Source organism: Numida meleagris, chromosome 3 (assembly GCF_002078875.1).
Source record: "Numida meleagris isolate 19003 breed g44 Domestic line chromosome 3, NumMel1.0, whole genome shotgun sequence".
In the NCBI taxonomy this organism is placed as follows: domain Eukaryota; kingdom Metazoa; phylum Chordata; class Aves; order Galliformes; family Numididae; genus Numida; species Numida meleagris.
The window spans coordinates 34,568,392-34,590,628 of NC_034411.1; the positions used below are offsets into that span (position 1 = coordinate 34,568,392).

General features: G+C 37.9%; 1 protein-coding gene across 2 annotated transcripts in view; it reads right to left on the reverse strand.

Annotated features, from left to right (window-relative positions):
• KIF26B (kinesin family member 26B) overlaps nucleotides 1–22,237 on the reverse strand; it is a 295,598-nt gene that overhangs the window by 152,975 nt on the left and 120,386 nt on the right. For both annotated transcript variants that reach the window (XM_021391286.1, XM_021391287.1), the window contains one exon: nucleotides 19,317–19,483. In XM_021391286.1, the coding sequence (XP_021246961.1) occupies nucleotides 19,317–19,483 (167 nt within the window). The remainder of the gene's footprint in view (nucleotides 1–19,316; nucleotides 19,484–22,237) is intronic.

The window sequence follows — 22,237 nt, forward strand, 5'->3', positions numbered from 1 at the left end:
ACAGAAAATTTTATACGAATAACATAGTTCAGAAAGGAAAAGGGAAAAAAAAGATAAAATAATCAAATATCAATCACAGTGCATTGTGACAATAGATGGAAGACTGAGAGCCATAATTTAGTAAATGGGAATTTGATTGATTAATAAACATTTAGGAAAACACTTTTGCAAACTAAATATTTCATAAATTGTAACATAAATAGTTACTGAAAAGCACACATGCTGCTTCCCAATTTCCAATTTCCTTGCCACTTCTTTTTTTGCAAGATACACCCACTATCCTCTTCTAAGAGTTTTTCCATTTTGACATATGCTCGTTTATACAACAAGAAAAGAGCTACATCATCACCATGCCTCCCTTCTGATTTAACAGGCCATAGAACTTCACTTTACATTTTTAGAAATCATCCTTTAAAAAGTTACTATTCTCAAACCTGCAATAGTTAAAACTGCGTTATAGTACAGACCTCACTTCAACTCTGAGCTTTTCTTTCTTCATTTCTTAGCCATTGCCTCTTTTTACACACATGTTAGACTTAAGAGTCCTCAGCTTCCAAATTTCACATCAATGCAATTATATTTAATCAACTCCACTTGATATTTCTTTCTGATGAGATTACAAGTCATTTTGACAAGAGCTACTTTCCATAAGTTCATGTTGATTGGTATTAATTATATTTCATTCTTTTAATTCTTTACTAATTAATCTTTATTAATTTGAATATGGTGCTCTGTTTTGCAGGGTATGTAACTGGATCTCCATGAGCAACAGGGTGTTTTCGAAATGCTAAAGGAAGTTGAAAAAAAAAAAAACCAGCAAAGAATTAATTGCACTGCAGAAGCTAGGGAGCTATTCAAAACTAAATATCATCTATTCTTAAGTTTATAGTTCAGTCCTAACAAAGAAACTCAAATCCACAGAGCAGAGCAGACAGCTTCTTGCAGGAAAAGCTGCTGGGTGGGGAGAGCTGAGAGAAGACATAAAAGAAAAGTGGGAATCCCCATACACAAGGAACAGGCGAATGTCTATTGCTAGGACAAAGGGGATGAACATCCGCCTGCCTGCAGAATACCTGGTGTGCATTGATGTCCCCAAGAACTTTGGGACACAGACAAAATTCCTATTCCCCTGGTCACATCCCTACAGCAAGAAACTCCATCATCCCACTGTGCACACACATAGTTTATACCAACTTATACTATACATGGTCACCATCACCTTATAATCATGCTTTGCTGTTGCTAGGTAGAACTCTACCGAGGAAGAAAAAAAAGATACCAGTTTCCGTTGCTAAACGATAGGAAGACTGATCTCACAAAGCACTTAGTTTGTGCCACTCTTCAAACCTCCTGTGGCCACCCAGCTGTATCACAGGAATCACTGCTGTTTTCTGGGGGGAGAGCACTGGGATTTTTTGTTTTGTTCTGCTCCTGTCTTCTTTTAAGCAACAATCAAAGTAACACTCTTCACAGATGATTTATAAAATTCAACATTTGACAAATACAGAACCATAAGATATCTTGAGATGGAAGGGACCCACAAGGATCATCGAAGTCCAATCTCCAACTCCACACAGGACTACCTAAAAATTAAACCCTATGTCTGAGAGCGTTGTCCCAAAGCTTCTTGAACTCCGGCAAATGGGGCTGTGCCCAGTGCCCTGGGCAGCCTGTTCCACGCCCACCGCCTTCTGGTGAGGAATCATTTCCCAACCCCCAAACTGACCTTCCCATGACGCAGCTCCATGCCATTCCCTCCGGCCCTGTCACTGTCACCAGAGAGCAGAGCTCAGTGCTGCCCCTCTGCTCCCCGTGAGGAGCTGCAGCCACCATGAGGCCTCCCCTCAGTTCCTCTGCTCTGGGCTGAGCAAACCCAGGGACTTCAGCCGCTGCTCATAGTCCTTCACCATCTTTGTTGCACTCCTTTGGACACTCTCATAGTTTTATGTTACTCTTACGTTGTGGCATCCAAACCTGCACCCAGTGCTCAAGGTGAGGCTACAGAGCATAGAGCAGAGTGGGACAATCCCTCCCCTCACCTGGTGGCATGTTCAACTTGCCATCAGCCAGAACCCCATGTCCCTTCTTGCAGAGCTGCTATCCAGCCCCTTGTCTGGCAGTCTATACATATATCCAAGGTTGCCCCATCCCAGGAACAGAATCAACACAAAGGGAAGACGTAGTCAAACCAGGGAAATAAGTAGTGTCTGGGAAGATGAAGAAGAGGACTATTTTAACTTTATTCTACCCACAATGTTGCTTTTTGGTGTCTGCTATGGATGTGGCTGGGATAGAGTAAATTTTCTTCATAAAGGCATGTATCATACTGTGTTTTGGGTATTCAATGAAAATAGTGGTGACAATCCACTGATATTTTTACTCATTGGAGAGCAGTACTTACACAGTGTGAAGGACTTTTCTACATCTCATGCTACCCTGCCAGCCAAGAGGCTGGGGGGAGCGGTAAAAGTTTGGAGGGGATACACCTCAGGCTGACTGAAAAGATATGTTCCATACCATATGGCATCATGCCCAGCAATAAAAGCTGAGGTAAAGCTGGAGGAAGGGGGGATGTTCAGAGTGATGGCATTTGTCTTTCCAAGAAGCCATTATGTGAGATTAACCCTGCTTTCCTGTAAGTGTCTGAATATGTCTGCCAACGGAAAGTAGTGAAAGAATTTCTTGTTTTGCTTTGCTTGAATGCGCTAGTTCTGCTTTACCCAATTAATTGTCTTTACCTCAACCCTTGAGTTTTTACACTTTTACCTTTCCGATTCTCTCCCCAGTCCCACCTCAGAAGAGTGAGCAAGCAGCTCTGTGGTACTTAACTTCCAGAGTTAAACAACAACAGTGTCCTAAAATTCATGAACAAAGAGCTGCATGGAATCAAATGCAATATGAGAAAGTGTCAAGGGAAGGTAATAGGAGTGCTTGAAATAAATAGTAAGAAAATTTAGGAGACATGACTGGGGAACCACAAAAGGTTAAACACTCTCAGCAGGCCATAGGAAATTTCCAAAGGTGGGAAACTCTTTCAGAGGAAGAAGGTATATGTAATGTGAGTATCATTCAAATCTGAAATGATCAAATCATTAGACAATTGTACAGTGTTCCAAAGAAATGCTGTTGGCAACATCATTACAAACACTGTGAACTTCAAGCCAATGTACCGAAAGTGGTGCAGAAGCACCAAGGGAAAAAAAATCATTATTTTCCTATTAAAGCACATAGGAAGGAGTTGGATATCAAAGAGCACTTTACCACTTAAGATTTATTTTCCTGTGCTTACCACATCAGAAAGTGTTGGGTAAATCTAGGCAGATCCAGCTTGTCAAGGCAGATCCACAGACCAAAATAGACAATCTCCTGTTTTGATAATCATATAAAGGAGGAAATAAGCTTATAGAAAAATATGTATTTGCATGTTCCCGTATCTTTGTGTCTCCATCATGTGGGTGTGGAGGGAATTTGCTGTTTGGAAACAGACACAAAAAGGAAATACTCAAAATTCATAGTTAGCACTTGCTGCTCTTTTCCTGCGGCTTGTCTGAAAAAAGACTAGTGCCTGGGCTGAATTTCCTGATTCTTCTCCACCCTCACCTTTTGCCAATAGCTGAAGCAATAAGAAAACGAGGGCTGAAGTAGTTCCTAATGCAATAAGGTTCATGGAAACAAATGCCAGTACTGTATAAATCTCTGATGATTCTCCACACTGGGAGTCAAAACAAGTATGAAATCATACTGGTTCTAGTGTAAAAATAAAGACTTCAAGCAAACTAAGCAGTCCAATGAAAATTACAGTGCATGCAGGTTTTGTTATTGGTCTGTTTTTCAAAAAATATGCTATGGACATAAGATTGACACCAAGAAACTGATAGATGCTTACACTAGCAATTTTGCAGGAAACAGCAATTCCTCCCGTCTACTGTATTAATTGACTCAGTCAAATTACTCCACAGGTAGGGAGAAATGTTTTGCAGCCTATTCTGTCATTTTCCAGTCTCTTGTCAGCCTCATGCCAGAAGCAGGTCAGGGTTTTTCCCATCTCATCCTAACCCTAGGCCTTAGCCAAACTTTAGCTCCTCAACCCCAGAGCCATGGCCTCCATGAACAAGCTGTCAGGGAATAAAGCTTTTCATAGCTTGCACCACTGCATTGCATCCCTTTTCCAGCCTTACACCTACTGCCATTCCAGCCTTTGCCCTTGCTCCTCCTAGTCCTGGTTCCAGGTCTGCCAAGGCCTTGAAGGCTCCCACAGATCTTACAGGTCTTTTTCTGGTCCCCTGGGCCTGACTCTAAACCTGTCCACGCCCAGGACCCCATTTCAGCCCCCGGGACCCTGTGCCAGCACAGCTGAGCCATGGCCAGCTCTCCACAGTCCCCAGCCCCTGCAGTGCCCTGACAAGACTCCAATACTGCTTAAGCCTTTACCCCTCTGACCTGCAGCAACAGCACCACCAAACATGGAGAAGCTTTCCATGGAGAAATCCTGCTGCGGCCTACACAGTCATCTGGTGTCCAAATCAGAACAGTCTGTGGTGATCGCTTTTTCCATGAAACATCAATGTTTAATGGTTCCTGAGGATACGAAACAGAGGCTGGGGCTGTCAATGCTGTTTGATTCTCAGCCAAAGACTCTGCAAATATGAATGAACCGCCATGGGTGTTCCACACTATTATCCATGTTCACTATGAGAACAGCAGAGAAAATATTAGCTGTAGAAATGACTACATCTAAAATCTTACATCTTGCGCCTTTTCTAAGTCCCAGAAAAAGCTGATTGAGTTGAACAACAGACAGGTTTCCTATGTAAGTAGTTTATATTTCTAGAACAATATCTCACTGAAGGCACATTTCCATTACCCTCTCTCCAATGCAAAATTATTTCTTTGTCCACAGAGATAAACATCCAGATGACAATGGTATGGAGCATGTAAAGTACAAGGATATGCTGAGACATCTGGGTTTACTCAGTCCTGAACAGGTAAATAGGAGATCTTAGAGCTGTCTACAACTGATGAGAGGATTTAAAGAAGACCAGGCCAGATGCATTCCTGGAGATGCATGGGGACAAAAGAAGAGGCAAAAGACAAGCTGCAACATAGGAAGTTCTAATTATACAGAGATTTTTTTTTCACCATGAATGTATGGCCACCCAGTGGAACAGGGACTCTGGGAATTTGTCCAAACTCCATCCGGACATATTCAAAGCTCCATGAGACACAATCCTAAGCAATCTGACGTAACCGAGCCTGCATTGAACTAGTAGGACTAGAAACCTGGAGGGGTTCCTTCCAACCTGAATTATTTTGTAATTTTATAAGCATCAGTTTCTAAGAGGCATGCAAAAGACTACTGTAGCATATTTGACTATAAGGCTTTAAGCATTTGTATGCTTGACAAATGCAAAGCCAGTAAGGGATAAGATGAGATTCTGCTGTAAATTAAAGAGGAATGTTGTTTCCAGGAACATCTGGGATATGCGTGTGCAATTGCCATCTACTAAACAAAGAGTTGGCATGAAGAAAAAGAAAAGGATCTGTTTCCATTTAAGATATTGTCCTTTGGAGCTAGCATATTCTATAATATGTTTGGAGTTATACTGTAGTTATTTGTTAGGAATTAAAAATAATTTTCAAAATACAGGAATAGTGTTTTATGACAGAACCAGAGAAAAATCTGAATTGGAACACAACCATAAAGTCTGTATCATGGAAGTAATGAAAAAGTTGTAATCATCACAGGTAGTTTTCAGACGTTATCTATAATTTCAGTAGTCTGGATTTCAGTGATAGTCACTGTTACTTAAGCTCATAAGCACTCCATTTTTGAAACTGGGACCTAGGTTTTCAAATCATTCTCACTTCAGTATTCCAGGAAACTTGATCCCTTCAGCAATTTTGAACATTTTACTCTAGGAATTTATGGTTCTTGTATTCATAATGTACTTATCATTTGTAATGCAAATTAAAGATGAAACTTTCAGTCTGAACATACTCTTCAGATTTAAACTTCAGCCTAGATCCATAAAAAGCCCTAATTACAGGGATTCCCTAGCAGCTTAGGTAATGGTAAAGTCACAAACTCGTGAGGAACCTGATTTCTACACACAGGAAGAGTCAAGAACTTTGCTCAGCAACACTCCAGCTTTGCACACCAGAAACACAAGCTGATCCATAGGTAATACTGAAGAAAAACATTTCTGAAGCAATGTCTCTTTCCGTGACCACAGCATTTTTGTAGCATAGAACTAGGGACCTCTGTGAAATATGGAGTCACAGCCCCAGCTTTCCTCTTGGGACTGAGTTACAAATTCACACATAGTGGCTGGCACCTCTTCTTTCTTTTAGAGGTGGCAGCTGGAAGTGATGAACAGCAGCTACAGCCTGCTCAATCTTACACCTCGAGCCTAGGGACAGGCTCTCCCCTCCTTGTCAGCAGCCTTGTAGATCCTGCCACTCCTTTCTACACTGCTGACGTTACTGGAGCAAGGACATATTCTATCCTAGCTTACCATGGTAAGATATTCCTTCAGGTACTTTTTTTTTTTTTTTTTTTTTTTTTAAACACTTCTCAGGTTCAAAGGAGTCTAGAATCCAGTTCTGCAGTTCCCTGGATAAATTCACAATGCTCTAAATTACTATACAGAAGTAAAGCATGTTCAACATAGCACACTGGAGATCGCCTGGGGATTACAGGATATTTTCCATCATCTCTTGTGTATATATGTGCAAAAGCAGGTGCTCTAGAATGAATGTAGTGTTTCATTCAAGTACAGAGTTGCATTTAAATTTTAAATGCAATTTGTATTTGACTCACTGAGGTTGAGTTTATCTCCACCCATAAAAGAAGCACAATGTTTACATGGCCTCTCCATTAGCTCTAGCATATTACTAATTTAGCAACACCATGCTGAGCACAATATGGGCTAGGAAATCAGTGCTGTATCCATGCCCATATTCATGGCATCCCAAAGATTTCGCTTTCTGTGATACCAGGCGTCGATAATGTGTAACAAAATCTTACCATGATGTAACAATTTCATAAAGGATAACAATATAATTACTACCTAAACACAAATCCTCTTTATAGAAAGGGTAAGGTATTAGAATGAAAAATGTGATGAACCAGAAACAAGACAAATTCTGTTTTCCTTCATCATTCAACAGTAACTAAATCCAATGTCATTATTCATAAAAGGGTCCTTATATTTCAGGCTCCAATTTGTTGACAATTAGTTTATCCATTCCATTGTTTGAACCCTCTGTGAGGTATATAGCCTCTGTAAAACCCTACTGAGTCCTCTTGGTACATATTGCCTGCCTTCTCCAATTGATAAATCCTATTGACTCAGGTGTTGCTAGCTTATCAGTCCACTCCTCACAGAGGAACAAAAGAAATTTTATGCCAGGGCTGCTCCTATTGCTTATGTTACTGATTTAGATTTCACCTCTTCCCTGCAAACACTGACATCTTTCCAGCTTGCAGACAATTATATTACATATTGAGCACTTGTCTGAAGCATTTGTCTATGTTGTAGAGCTTCTCCGCAGCAGACAGCATATCGGTGCCTGTGGATTCTCTGAATTCCCAGAGATGGGAACCAGATGCTGTCATAACTACACAAAAAATACTCTCTCAATATTAAAAAAAAAAAAGCCCTTGAAGGATTTTATTCAGATTTTATGATCCATCAAGTGAAACAGCTGGATTTGCGTTGTTTTGGGTTTTCTTTTGTTGTTTTTTTTTTTAACATTGGTTTTGTCCTAGTAATTTTCAAGTACATACATTTACCCCCAAGTCTTTGACTTCAGATGCAGTATGATTTTTATTTCAGCTTTGCCTACTAACTTCTCATCTTAATTTTGATGTGAAAATATTAAGATGATCTTTTCTCACTCATATGATATTAATATGCTCATGTCAATGTTTAACACCCATCATCTTTGCTGACTGGCATCCTCAATCCAGAAAGCAAAGAAAGAAGTAAAGAATTAATAACTTCTTGTGGTTTTTTTGTTTTGTTTTTGGGGTTTGTTTTTGTTTTAAGATATACACTAATACACATCCTGAAACAGACAAGAAATGGTGGGAAAAATGCACTACTAAACCAGATGTGTGCCCATGGAAGCTATGAAAGAAAACAGATTCCCACATCTTCTTGCATACAAGGCAAAAATGAAAATTCTACATACTGGTAGCTAAAAACATAAAAAGTCCTCTGAAGTTCAACTACAAAAAAAAAAAAAAAAACCTGACACAAATAACCTATTTGTCAATCACTCCTAGCTAAATTTAAAAAAAAAAAAAAAACTTCTTTCTTCATGGCAATTTTATCTTAAGTTTCATTACAGCATTTTAGGCTGAGAGGAACAGAAATAGTACTCTTTGTTGCCATAACTTGAACACAAATGAATATGTCTTCCCAGATTGTTAAATGAGGTTATTATGATTCTTTAATGTAACTTCCTGCATAGCAAAAGTGATGGCTCTTCCCTACATTGAATCTCTTAAAAGCCACAAACTGTGGTTAACAACAGTCTTTTTTTTTTCTGTTCAAATATCTTTTTTAATTGAAAAAACATACACTAAATTAGAATTCACTGCTACTCTCATTCATTTCAATGGGTCATTGCCCTTTCTTAAGTATGCACATTGCATTACAACTCTGAGTTTGTCTAGATTCAACTTCCTGCTATAACAACTTGACATGCTTTTGTCTGCTAGACTTTAGTATCACATTTCTGTTCCATACTGGGGTTTCCTGTGCACTGCCAACATATCTTTAGTTTATCAAACTGATTTAGAAAGAAGTCATGCTGCTGGATGGCATGTTTTCCAAATTTCAAACAATTTTAGTGTCTCTTCTATGGCCTCTTCATTTTTTCAGCATCTTTCTTAAACTGTGTACATCAGAACTAGACAGAATATTCTAGCAGTGCTAGAACGTCTATTCCAAATACAGAGTTAAAGTAACTTCCAATCTCTGTCCATATGCTCTTATTCTTGCAGATATTCAACAGATACATTAGCCCTCTTGGCCACATTGGCCCCCTGTACACTAATACTGCAACTAATTAACCACAACACACAGGTCCTTTCCAGTCAATGTTTCTCAGTATACAGGCCCCCAGTCTGTAAGCATGGTCTATATTCTTTATTCCTGGATCTATGGCATTACATTTGACAGTGTTACATAACACTGGCCCAGATAACTCTATAATCTGTTATTAACAATCTTCCCAACACCACCATTTCAGCATCACCTGAATGATGTAATATTTTTCCAGCTAATGTCCTGTGACATTCTCTGTCTCTACAAAATCCCAACAGGGGCAGAGTAATTTAACATAGTACATAATTTCATCTAGTTTCGTCTATTTAATACATTCAAAATTTCATTCACATTACTCTAATCAAGAGTTCACAGAATGTTAACCCAAACAGCCCAGTGAAATCCACACGTATTGCATCAGTTGTGCTTTATTAACTAACCCTTGTAGTAATCTCAGGAGAAACATTTCAAAACAGTATGACCAACATGTACTTTCCATAATCCTAAACTCATTATCATTTATTTATTCATTCATTTACTTTTGTTATTGCATCCCATTACAGGTGTTTTTGCATTGGCCCTAGATCACTGTTATGACCAGGATTGCTCCTGGAATTGGAGACTCAATGTCCCACAAAGCCCTCTTTAAATAGGGCTTAAATGACAGATAGAGCTTCAAATGGCATATTAGCTCTCACGCTCCCAGAGTGTCATGATTTAGCAAAATTCTTCTAATTTCCACTCAGAGTTCTATTTGCCTTTCTTCTATTCCAATTCCAATACATATCCTAATTCAGAAGAAACATTCCTCATCCCTATCCATTCTTAACATTATTTCATGAGTTCTGTAATGCAGAATGTTTCTCTTCAACTTGTGGAATTAGAATATTATTTTTCTCAGCTTCTATTACACAAGCACACTTATGACCTTCATTAAAACACAGGGAAAAAAACACAAGGATCTCAGTGTGTGAAATCTTAAAGATTCTTAAAACTTGAAGTTCCAATAAATGATCTTTGTATTATCTCATATGGTTTGTGTCTCACTCATGACTGGTAACAGTTGATGTTTACAGAAGTACTAGCTTTGGAGTGCACACTCTACTATGTAGTGTCCTGTGAAGATAGCCAAGATGACTCAAAATAAGCAAGATTCAAATCAGAAGTCCAAAGCTAATTCATTGTCCTAAACTAAAGGTCATTGTGCTCTTAAGAATCTCCTGACAGTGCTGTCTTTCACATAGTTGGACGTAACTCAAGCAAGATCACATTGTTGAATTAAAATAGTTCTGTCATAATAAAAGGCTGATGTTGCCATGGAAAGGCAAAAGCACAGTAGAAGAACTGGAAATGAAATAGCTCTTGAAATGAAAAAGCTTAGATTTATATTCATTTCCCCTTCAGTAATAATAAAAAAAACAGAAGTAGGCAACTTTGAACTTTTGTACAGTGTTGATATGCTCTGTCCTGGACAGGTTAGCAACTCAGCTTGCTTACAGATGGCCTGAACAAAAGACAAAATGCTGTCCGATTTCTGTGTACTTTGTCCTTTCTAATGAAAGACTCTGATTTTCCCGTATATTTACATACAAAGAGGTATTCTGACAAGAAATGGAAATAATTTCTGCTATTTTTTCTCTTTGTCTAGATTTCGATGATTTTCACTTATTCATCATTCTTTCTTAAATTCAGAGAGACTATTGATGTAACTGGAACAGTAGAGTAACTCAGTCCCTTTCTCTCATAACTGCTGAGGGAGTAAAACAAAAGATTGCTTTACTAGTTATCAGTACCAGTCCTTAGTCTGGTTACTCAAATGAGGATGATTAATACACAATCTAAGTGAATTTCTCTGTCTATACCCTAAACTGACGTTTATATCCATTGAATGATTTTAACCAGAAAAACAGAGATTTTAAAAAAATTGAATATTTATTCCTTTCATGAAAATAGGCAACTCAGTAGAGGAGGCAGACTTTATCAGCATTTCTACTGACTCTTTGAGCAGCTGAGTGGAGAAATCTGCAGACAGGGTATATCACAGATGGAGCTTCAAGGCTACTGAACAGAACTGTAACAGCACTTTTTGAAACAGGAAGCTAGTAAGCAGAATAAGAAGTTTGCCACTCTGAACTTCTAGGTGTTTAGGAAAAAGTCTTCTTACTATGGATTTATGATCTCTTTGAGAGAAGGTTAGACTGTTGGTGTTAAAAACAGAGAGAAAACAACTGGTGCTACCTATAATTTTCTGCCATAGACAGTGCAACTACATCCATTCATCTTTCTCTGCAAGCCAAGATAGAGACACCATAAATCAGATCTCCTATGTCAAGGTTTAAGGGAAGCAAGAAATATGCAAAACAGTAAATCAAAATGAAGCTGCATCTACTATAGTTGGCAGTCACAGCTATACTAGAAGTCAGAAGATTAATGTTGTCCATTTTTACTTCCACTGCCCTAAAAGCCAAGATTAAACACCAGGAGTCTTGTGTAACAGATGCTGAGGGATTACTGCATATGCTGCTAGCAATTACTCTCAATGTCCATGTCAGGTGCAGGGAAAGGCAGTGCTGAGGAGTTGTGAGAGAAGGAAATAGGCTCATTTCCTTCTACGTTTTCCTAAAATCAGCAGGGAGCAGATGTTCACATTGCAAATAGTCTAGTACTCAAAAGCTCTTAGAAATTAGAAGGCCAAACCTATCCTTAGTCATCTCCCCCTCTGAAATTTACTGAAATCAGCAAGAAATCACACTAGGCACCACTAAACTAAAGGAATTACCACTGTTTCAGCATAGCATGTGTAGAGCAGAGTGAATTTAGTCTTCATGCACGTAGACACTTCTGTACTGAATGCTCAAAATCACTTGTGAGAATTAAGAATACAAATTTATGAAAAAACGCCTCCTTCCTTATCAACCCACAAAAATAATTGGTGCTTCAGTGACATATCATAGCATCCAAAATTCTCCTAATGCAAAGCATTTCAGTCCAATCATTTAAGACATGGCTTGCAGCAAGAATGTGGCCCCACACTGTGATTTACAAATCTGAATCTTCTTATCTGTAATAGCAGTAACCAGTGAAGCACTAACAGAGAAAACCACTGTAACGTCTCAGAAACATTAGTCAAAGTCCAATGCTAACTACTAGTGAGAGAAAGTGTTGGTTGTCTTCTGCTTTGACAGAGGCTTAGACAAAATTGAGGCAAAATGTATATGCATATTGTAACTCTAATGCAATGGAAAGTGTAGCACTGACAGCATAGTAGCAGAGTCCTAGGCTGCATCAGGTGAGGATATGATCAAACGCAGCAGCCATGGACACAGAAACAAAGGAAATGATGTGCTTACCTTTGGAAGGCCTCAGATAGGCAGAAATCTCCAGTGAGATACCCTTGCCTCCACTGCCAACCCTTAAATGAGGTCTGGGAAGGGGTGGATCCTAGCTCCACCTCTTCCAGTCACTCAGGTGCATTGCTTGTACCTGAGCTCCCCTGGGTTGGCCCTGCCTTCCCACCAGGTGCTCAATCACTGGTTCAGGCCGTGACTTAGCATTTCCATCACACATATAAATGTATTGTCTCCCCAAGTTATGTTTTTTTTTTAATTTTAAAATGAACAAAATTGATAATATAAAAATTAATAGGGCAAATGAATACTGAATAAGCATCCACAAACTTATGTACATAAAAAAAAAAAGTAAAACTTATGCATGGCACACACACAGGGGAAAAAAAGATGTTACTAAGCACCATAAACTCTTACGGGGATGAGAAAAATGTTAATATTCTGGTTTTCAGGCAATATACATCAGAATCAATGAATATAATGAAGTAAACTTAGGAAAGTGTTTTAAAATAATCTCTAAAAAAGAAAAAGTTTCATGGTACGCGCTCTTTACTTTGCAGAACTAGATATTTATTAAATGAAACGGGATTGCATCACAGAGGCAGCATAATGTGTCAAAAGAAAAAGATAGGAATTGGAAGCTTTATTTAGAACATTACCAAGATTTCTAAAGGCTGTGAAAGTCTAGTTACACATGAAACTCCAAATCTTGATGGCCACTTCAATAATATTATTCAGTCAATAACATTATTTGGTGATGACTTCATTGCCATCACCATCAATAAAATACATACTAGATGGTGAGCAAGTACAGATGAGAAAACACTCATCTCATGGAGTGCACAGAAGCAGATGCAGCATATTTCAATACAGGCATAACATTGAAGTAATATACCTTTCATAGATTGGAATTTTAATTTCTCTGTTCAACAGGAATACCTTTTCCTGTATAGTTATTTTTTACTTTAGATTATGTACCAGTTCTAAATAACTATTTATAAAAAACAGTCTAGAAAATAATACTTGTTAAGTTACAGGAAACCCCCCTGTTCATCTGAAGTGGCTTACTTTGATACTTGGAATACAAGGAGGAATTACATCCTTTTATCAGGTACATGCTTTGAGGCTAAGCAGAGAATACAATCCTGCAAGTATAGGGTTCCAATAATCAAAGAGTAATTTTAACTTATTTCTTTTCATGATTCCATGGATTGTTCCCAAAATCCTGTTTAAAAACAAAGGTCCATTATTTGAATTCTAAGCTCTGAATAACATCTATTAACCTGCCACCAACAAGAAGTGCATCTAATTTGCATGAAGTTTCAAAATATTTCTGTTGACAGCCCAATGCCAAATTAAACATATCACAAACAGATTTCCAACCCAAGACAGAATTGCCTATAGATTCTTAAATTTTTGTTTCAATAGGATAAAGTATCCATGCAAAATTAGAGATTATTCAAATATCTTTGCTTTCCCTCATCCAGATGTAACAATTAACTCTTTTTCAACATATGAGATCATTGATTCAACTACAAAGCTACTCTTGCATGCAGCACAGTCTTTTCTGCTGGGACATTTTTGTTCACATCAAATCTGAGAAAAAGAGGCAGTGTATTCTTTATGCCCCAACTACTAGCTTTGTTTGGCTTTGGAGGAGTCAAGATGCTCTTCTGATTGGCACTTACTTGATACACATGTAATAACACCAAAAACAGAAAGAGTCATTCCCTAACAGAAACAGTGTGTTAGGGCTACTACGTCAACGGGGAACACAGAAAAGTAGGAGATCTATGCTCATAAGCACTACATTACTGATGAATACTGAGCAAATATGAAAAACCAGCCCCCAAAATGGTATGCTCTAACTTAGGTGCCTATTTAAAATATTATTTTGTGGTATTTCAGGTTGAGTGAGATCACTGACACTGAAATTTTCCCAACTAGTCAGCTGCAAGACAGTCTTCAAAGCCAGAAATATTTGTAAAAATGATTTACTGATGTTTTAAAACTTGTTGCCAAAATTCCTGCTGACAGACAGTTCATGGGTCTTTAATCTTAACAACCTTCTCTTTACTCGTTTATTATGCAGTATGTTATGAGGATGAGAGAAAAGAATAAAAATTCTTGTCAGATTTATTAATACCATGACAAATACACACTTCTTAAAAATATCTGAGAGCCTGACCATAATTTAACCATTATACCCTGTTTGTTCAGTTAATGAAAGAGTCTAAACAACAAGAAACCAAAATAAGTTTTCACAGAAGTCCTAGAAAATAGGGAGACTGAGGGCAGCACTATTTGACCTCTAAAACTTCTCAAGCAGTGCTTAAACCAGTGAACTACTGCATAGCTTCCTGCATGGCTTGAAAAGGCAGCTGTGTCCACCACTTTTCGCAGTTACACCATTTTAAAAATCTCAACAGAACTTTCTACAGAAAAGACACAGAGAATGGGAGAAGCAGCTTAGCTGCTGCCTCTGACTCTTACATACTTTTGCTGCATGTATACAAGTCCACACTGTCACAATGGCAGGAGAAACTCATTTTTGTGAACTTCCTCTAGACTCCGAAAAATTCAAGCCTGGACTTCAGAATGGTAGGATCTGTTTAAACCAGCTCCTAACCTTTAATGAAAAGAGTAAACGTTGATATTCCTCGATTCTGAGCCTTCAGGCTTCAAAGATTTTTTTTCCCCATAGGAAGAAAGATTGTGCAGACTTCAACAGAAGCCCTATAATACTGCATCTATAAGAAAAATACAGGAAAAATCAAAAGCTATGTGACAAGCTGATAACTTATCACATGCATGCAAAATTCAGTATGCATGAGTTTCAATGTTCTGGGGTGTCTGGAGAGCTAGGTCAAAGAACTTGAAAAATAAATAAATTAAAAAAATAAAAAAGCTTTTGCATGAGTGGAAAACAAATTTGTAGAGCAATTAGCAGCATTTGGAACACAACATTCACAATATCCCTTTCTAGTACAGCACTGCCTCACCTCCTCTGCCAGCTGCCAAGCTAACAATGACGGGGACCAAGTGTGAAAAGGGTCACCAGCAGTTTTCCAGGAATGGAGGGTCATTGTAACTAGAGTTTATCTCATGCTGAGTAGCTACATGTCAGCTATACACAAAGCTAAAGATTTATATTCTTATTTCTTCTCAAAATAAGAAGTAACTTAAAATTCCAGATACTTCTGCACTGGATTTGAAAAACATGTACATGCCTTAGTGCATCTGCAAGAGTAACATCATGTTTCCCTACATAGTGTCTAAGGTGTACAGACATAGAAAATGGCTCCTAGAACAGATTTTTTCAGGCCACCTTCAAGATAACCTACATTCCCAGTAGGTTTCATTAATCCAAAAACAAGTATATTGAATTTCTGACATAGTAAGCACAAATGAGGAGTAGTACCAAGATCTCAGTGACCTTTGAGTTCTCAGTGACCCTTGTAAGGACTACTGAAAGGCTCTGGTCCAGTTTTGCTTTCTAGGTCCTGCTTTGTGTTATCATCCTTTGAGAGACTATTGAGACTCCACAGGTTGGATCAACAGAAAAGTTTAATTCAGAAAGGCAAGTTTATTTATGGAGTGGCCAGCTCAAAGCTGACGTCCATGTTTCAGAAATTTTCCCCATGTAGAAACTAGCAGAGATAAGACCAAGGTTTAGTACAAAACCCCTTGTCCTGATAGATCTCTACAGAGACACTACAGAAACCAGCAATAGAAGGTCCTTCCCTCAGACCAGTGGTAACATTAGCATTGGAACACACTTCTTCCTTAGCAGATGGTGACACACTCCTACGCTGTGCTCAGAGGATACAAGGCTAGTATACTTTAAGCTGCAATAGTCCAAAGATGAAGTGCTTCTTACCACAAAGATTCAAAATGGCAGCAAAAGTTAACACAAGTACCAATCCTAAGTGCTCTATATCCTAAATTATTCTTTAATGGTAAAGAATCTTAACATTATATCACATTCACTAAATTAATCTTTATCACAAATACTGTACTTACTAGAAGATAATGCTAAATTGAGACTAAAATGAGTGATGGCACTTAAAAAGAAGACATATTTGTTGCTTGTCATTGAAAGGGTTGTTGACTGACTCCAGTTTTTATGTCCAAATCACTGTTAGAAGTTCATTATTTATATCTTTATCATCCAACATTCATAAACCTGCCAGCACAGCACTTTGGACAGTTCTCACTGTTCCTTTAAAACACACATATACTGTCCCATGGGAATTCTATATGTAGGTTTTTTTGCAGCAATATCCCAACAAATGACAATTCACAGTTTGGGCAATCTGTTGGATATCGATCATGAAACATGGCAGCTAAGTATTGAGATAAATGAGAAGTCTCCTATGCCCCTTAGAAAATTTTCCATAGCTCGTTGCCAGCCGTAGACTAGTCAGTATGTAGCACTGTTGGACCAGCAGTACCCAAGAATAGAAAAACGGTAAGCTCCTGGTTCTTAGTCTATTCCACTCCTGATGTTTCTCAAGTAATTACAACCAAAAGTTCTCATGAATGCCTTGACATTTCCTTCATGCTATAGCATTTTAGTTAATTGTTTTTTTTTTCATGATGATGGATGACTTTTATATCTGAGGCTCATCTGAAGTTTGCTTTGCTGTTAAGGAACAGAGTGAAATGCTGTGTGATATGATTCAAATTCCAAAAGAATATTTTCCATTTTCCCACTTCCAACCTCAGCTACAAATTACCAAACTTTTTTGTGTGATAAATTCTTACTTATTGACCATAACATCACATCTAACATATGTACAAAAAAAAACCAAACACCAGGCATAGCTGGAAGTCACTACTTCATGTGGCACATCCAAAAAGCCAACAAGCTTAGGATTCATAATCTGGAATGAATGACTTTTTTATTATAACATAGCACCATTTTAATGAGTTTCCTAATCATTGCCTTCTACTTTATATCTTATAACACGTATAACATACAGGTTCTTATTCTTTCTACTCAAACTTCACCAAAACGCAAGACATGTAAGATACAAAAGAAAAATTAGAGGAGGTCCACATTTTGGAAGCAAGTTGGAGACTTTCTTGTTAAAATGTTATGCAGCAAAGATTTTCTTTTGATTTTCTACTTGAACTATCAGCAGATGAAATACTTCGGAGTCTAGAGATAAACAGACTTATATAAATGATATTAATCTAATGTAATAATCCAAACTAAACCAGTCCCTTCCATCTTGCTAAGTACAGCTTAAAAATAAACAGTCTGAACATGGGATCTCTCTCCTGGGCCAAGGATAGCCAAGAATTCACACCATCAGCTAGAAAATAAGAGTACTACTCAAAATGCTGGGATTCACACTAGTAATTTGGAGTAAATTTAGTTATCTTCCTAGTTTTCAGCAGTGTATACTGAGAGAAAATGAATTCTATCAGCATAAAACAATGCAACAATGAAGAGCAAATAAGTCAAGCAATCTTCATAAATCAATTCATGCTAACATATGTGCTAATCTCAATCTGCACTCGAGTTAAATATTACCATGTGAGTTAGACATTACATTCAGCACTTTTAATTTAACCTGACTGAAGTTGCATAGAAAAGGATAGCAAATCATGACCACTGTCCTCATTCACATTTGTGATTGCAGCATCACATCTGTAAAGACAAACATCTGAGCTGTCCCAAACAATATACACTGGCTCCTCTAAGAATTCTTCTCCTAATCCTCTTACATGATTCGTTTATCATGTTACACTGGTTGAACATATGCATTCCTCATGTGAGGAAAAATAGAAGAGGAAATTCTTCATTCCAGACGTACAATCTTCAAAATTCAGCAACTTTATAATTTTTCCATTTGCCTTTACAATGAATTGGAGTTGTGTGGAATTACTAATAGCTCTGTAAAGGGGAAGAAGCTGATCTGAATATGCCTGGGGCAGTTAGTCAAGCATTCATTCAATGTTTTGAAATTCAGATATCTCACTAGATTGGACTGGAAGCCATTTGAAAATAGTTTATTCTCTTGTTATTTCATTATTTCCACAACTCTTTCCAAGTCAATCTTCTAATTATGGAAGAGTATTAGAAGATAAAGATTATTTCAACTTTTTCAGTTACACCAGGATTCAAGTGGGCTGAAAACATTGCTCTCTAGAAAGCGTATTTCTGCACAGAAAAATATTTCCGTTGCTGACAGTAAATATTTCACTCATTAGCTGTTATGCCCGTTTAACAAATCATTTTACCACCAAATTAATAAAGATAACCATGTGATTTTTAATTAAATTTCACCTAATCAGATTTTTGAAAACTCAGTTGGAAACACTGGCTCAGTATTCAACCGAGAGATCCTAAAGATTCTGAGGCTGAGTTAGACTGTCAGGTCAACTCAAAAGCACGACAGAAACAGAAACTGAAATAAAAAACATTAGATGTTCCACCTGTAGGTGTAAGACTCAATAATTTGCCTAGATGGAAGTAAAATTCACTACAGAAATCCAAGGGTTATCTGCCAAAGAGAACTATCCCCCTCCGGTCAGCAATGTATTTTGTTGCCTATCTCAAAAACTTACTCTGATGCACTCTTCCCTTTCAGGGAATCCCCTCTAAAAATCACACTAAATCTGGTATGGTTCTTCAAATGCAATCACATTTTAACCCAAATCAAGAGTTTAAGTGTTAGTTTAAAGAAGAGGGTAGAAGTACCATCCCCATCTTAGAGACAAATGCACACAGGTGCATAAAACATTTTCATAGTAATTCAGCAAGTTAGATAGAGTTGTATCTATAGATACATCTCTTGACACATGTGCTGCAGTTAGTCAACCCCATGTCTTCACTACAGAATCATTCCCTTTGAAAGAAATTATATTTCCAGAGAAGTAAAATCTGAGAGGTCTTTCTTACCTGGCAAAAAAAGATGCTGCCACCGAGGTGCCTGTAGATACATCAGCAGCAACATATGTGCTCTGGGAAGCAGGGAAGCTGTACAAGGAGGGTTTATCTGCATTGTAGCGGTTCAATGCTGCTTCAGTCAGGCCCTCTCGACTAGTCTCTGTCATAAGCTGAGATATCTGAAGACAGAAAAAAAAAAAAAAGCAGTGAGTGTAATCAGCTAAAGCCCACTAGCTGAACACCCCAGAAGTGCCTCTGGGTTGCAGATGGAGTGAGAGAGGAATTTCATTCACTACATCTTTGCAGCTCTGTGAACAAGTTTATTGCATCTGTCATGCTAACCTACATTACTTTGGCTCAGACCTAACCTTGTTTGCATTAAAATTAATGGGATAAATTAATCCCATCATTACAAATGTCAATAATGTCAATGGATTTCCATCCACATGGAAAGAGTAAACTATAATCCTTGTTGGGTTTCACATTAAGGTAACCAAAAGAGCTTTGAAATGCATAAAATATCTATATTTTACTTCAGGAAAAAGAAAACATGCATTTATTTACCTTTGTAAAATAACACAGCACTACTGCATAACCATTTTTGTTGACTTTTCTTCAGAAAAGACAACACACAGCATAGGAAGGAGTCCCTTGGGATCTTAGATTATTTATCATTACCATTCATTTTCACTGGCTTTCTTAAAAGGTTTTAAACACCCCGTGATTTCATTCTTCTGATGTCCCAGTCAGCATTTTATCTCTGTTAGGAAGACTCATCTCAGCCTTTCTCTGTCTGGGAAAAACAGATAATGCTAGCAATCTTCCAAGGCATAGCTTCCTTCCTCCTCAAAGAAGTTTGCAAGAACCAGTCTCTTGTGTTCTATTTCACTCCTTGTGCCTATCTTGATTACCCACAATAAGGAGATGATATCACCACAATAGCAAGAGGATATCTCTGTGAGGCACATCAAGAAAATTATTTGAGATCATCCTGTAGTTAACTCATTTTCCAGTTAGGCTTGCTTTATTTTAGCTGTAACACATTTTGGTCACTAAGGGCAAAGCTGAAAAAGTGGCAGTTTGTATTTAAGAAGGAAAACAACATGGGATATGACAATATTATTTCTGTTCTGCAGAACATTATTCCATAATCATTGACCAACCATCAAGCCACCTCTACTTCCCATCTAGAGAAGCACTGCCCACTCTACTACAGCTAAGAAGATAGTCTAAGAGTTGATCCATATTTTACATATTTGAGGTCAATTAACTGTGACATCTCAAGGACAGCAGTACAACATTAGCCACCGTATTTTACAAGGAACCAGTAAAATTACTAGAAGTGCCCTAATCACATATCTTGCACTCTGAGCCTTTCTGATTTACTGTTTCACTATAACAATTGAGCAGCGCTCTCAGAAGCTACCACTGAGACAGTGGACTTAAAATCATCTCACACTACTGTCAAAGCTCAGGAATTTAGGCTACCTGCCAGTACCTCCCCGTATTTCCAGCACATGGGTAACCAGACTCTTCAATGTTATGCAAATCTATTTAAGTCCTCTTGAGGCATCCATTACACTTGAAGTCACTAAACAATGATTTGCCAAAATTTTCCCTAATTTTTGTTAACTCAGTTATTTATATTTGCAGGGAATTAACTGGCACAAGATTTTACCCCATCACACCCAAATTACCTTGAAACCAATTTCATCATCTGCTATAATAGCCACAACTAAGTAGACAGATTTAAAAGGCTCTTCTTTCAGAACAGAACACACAGAAAGATTTAACCATCTTAGTCCATCCACTTCATATAAGTGAAATCAGGGATGGACCATGGCAGGGGCATTGGAATTAGATGACGTTTAAAGGTCCCTTCCAACCCAAACCCTTCTATCATTCTGTAATCATTACTCATTTCAGTCAGTGCTGACAGCGTTAACAGGAAGTGACACTCACTCCACAGCTACTTGATAGCAATTAAGCTAATTTGAGTTGTCTTATCTCAATGCCAGTCTCAATTGCAATCATAACTTCCCCATCTCTTGCCAAATATAAATCTCCACAGCCACTGCAGCATATTTCTGTTCGTGTCAGCAGATTCCCTGAAAGTGCATGATAGCAAAGCTTGACAGAGGTACTTCAGCCAACTACATAACAGGAAAGGACTTGGGATATCCAAAAGACATACATCATGCCATGGTCATAAAAGGAATAACTGAATAGCTTCTGCAATTATGAAGAATTTTAGGTGATCCAAACTCATATCCATAAATGCCATTAACAAGAGCATCACTGAGCAAGCATAAGAAATAAAGTGCCACAAACTGTGCATGAACATTTCCTGAAAGGTATTATACTCAAGTTTCTTCAAAAGCTAATTAGATTCTTGGTTCATTAACTTAGTCCAAAATCAAATACTCACTTATCTAAGAGACATGAGATTATTTTAGAAAAATGCATATATAGACCATTCCTCCTCACCTATGCACTCAAACAGGAATAGATGTTAGCCAGGAAAAGGTACATTTTGAATAAGAAACTGGAAATAATCAAATACATTTACAGATTCTGTGTTTGTGGACTACCATACAACCCATAGGACAGAGAAAGAAAATATGTAAGTAATACTCACTTTAGGAATAACATACGTTTATGGACAAAAGCAGAATGGGGACGTTTCTATGATTCATCAGTAGTTCTACTATTTTTATCACATCATACAGTAGTCTAAATACACGGATGGTAAAGCTGCTCAAACTGCAAGCTGTGAAACATCTGTATGGTACAGGTCCCAAGAGTCTATTGGAAAGGCAGCAGTTCCTAGCAGCTCTCCTTCTTGTTCATTCACACAATTTGTTTTGGTGCAGAAAGCTACTGTTGACGCTGACAATGATACATCAACTGTGAAAAACAGAATTCCAGTGCAA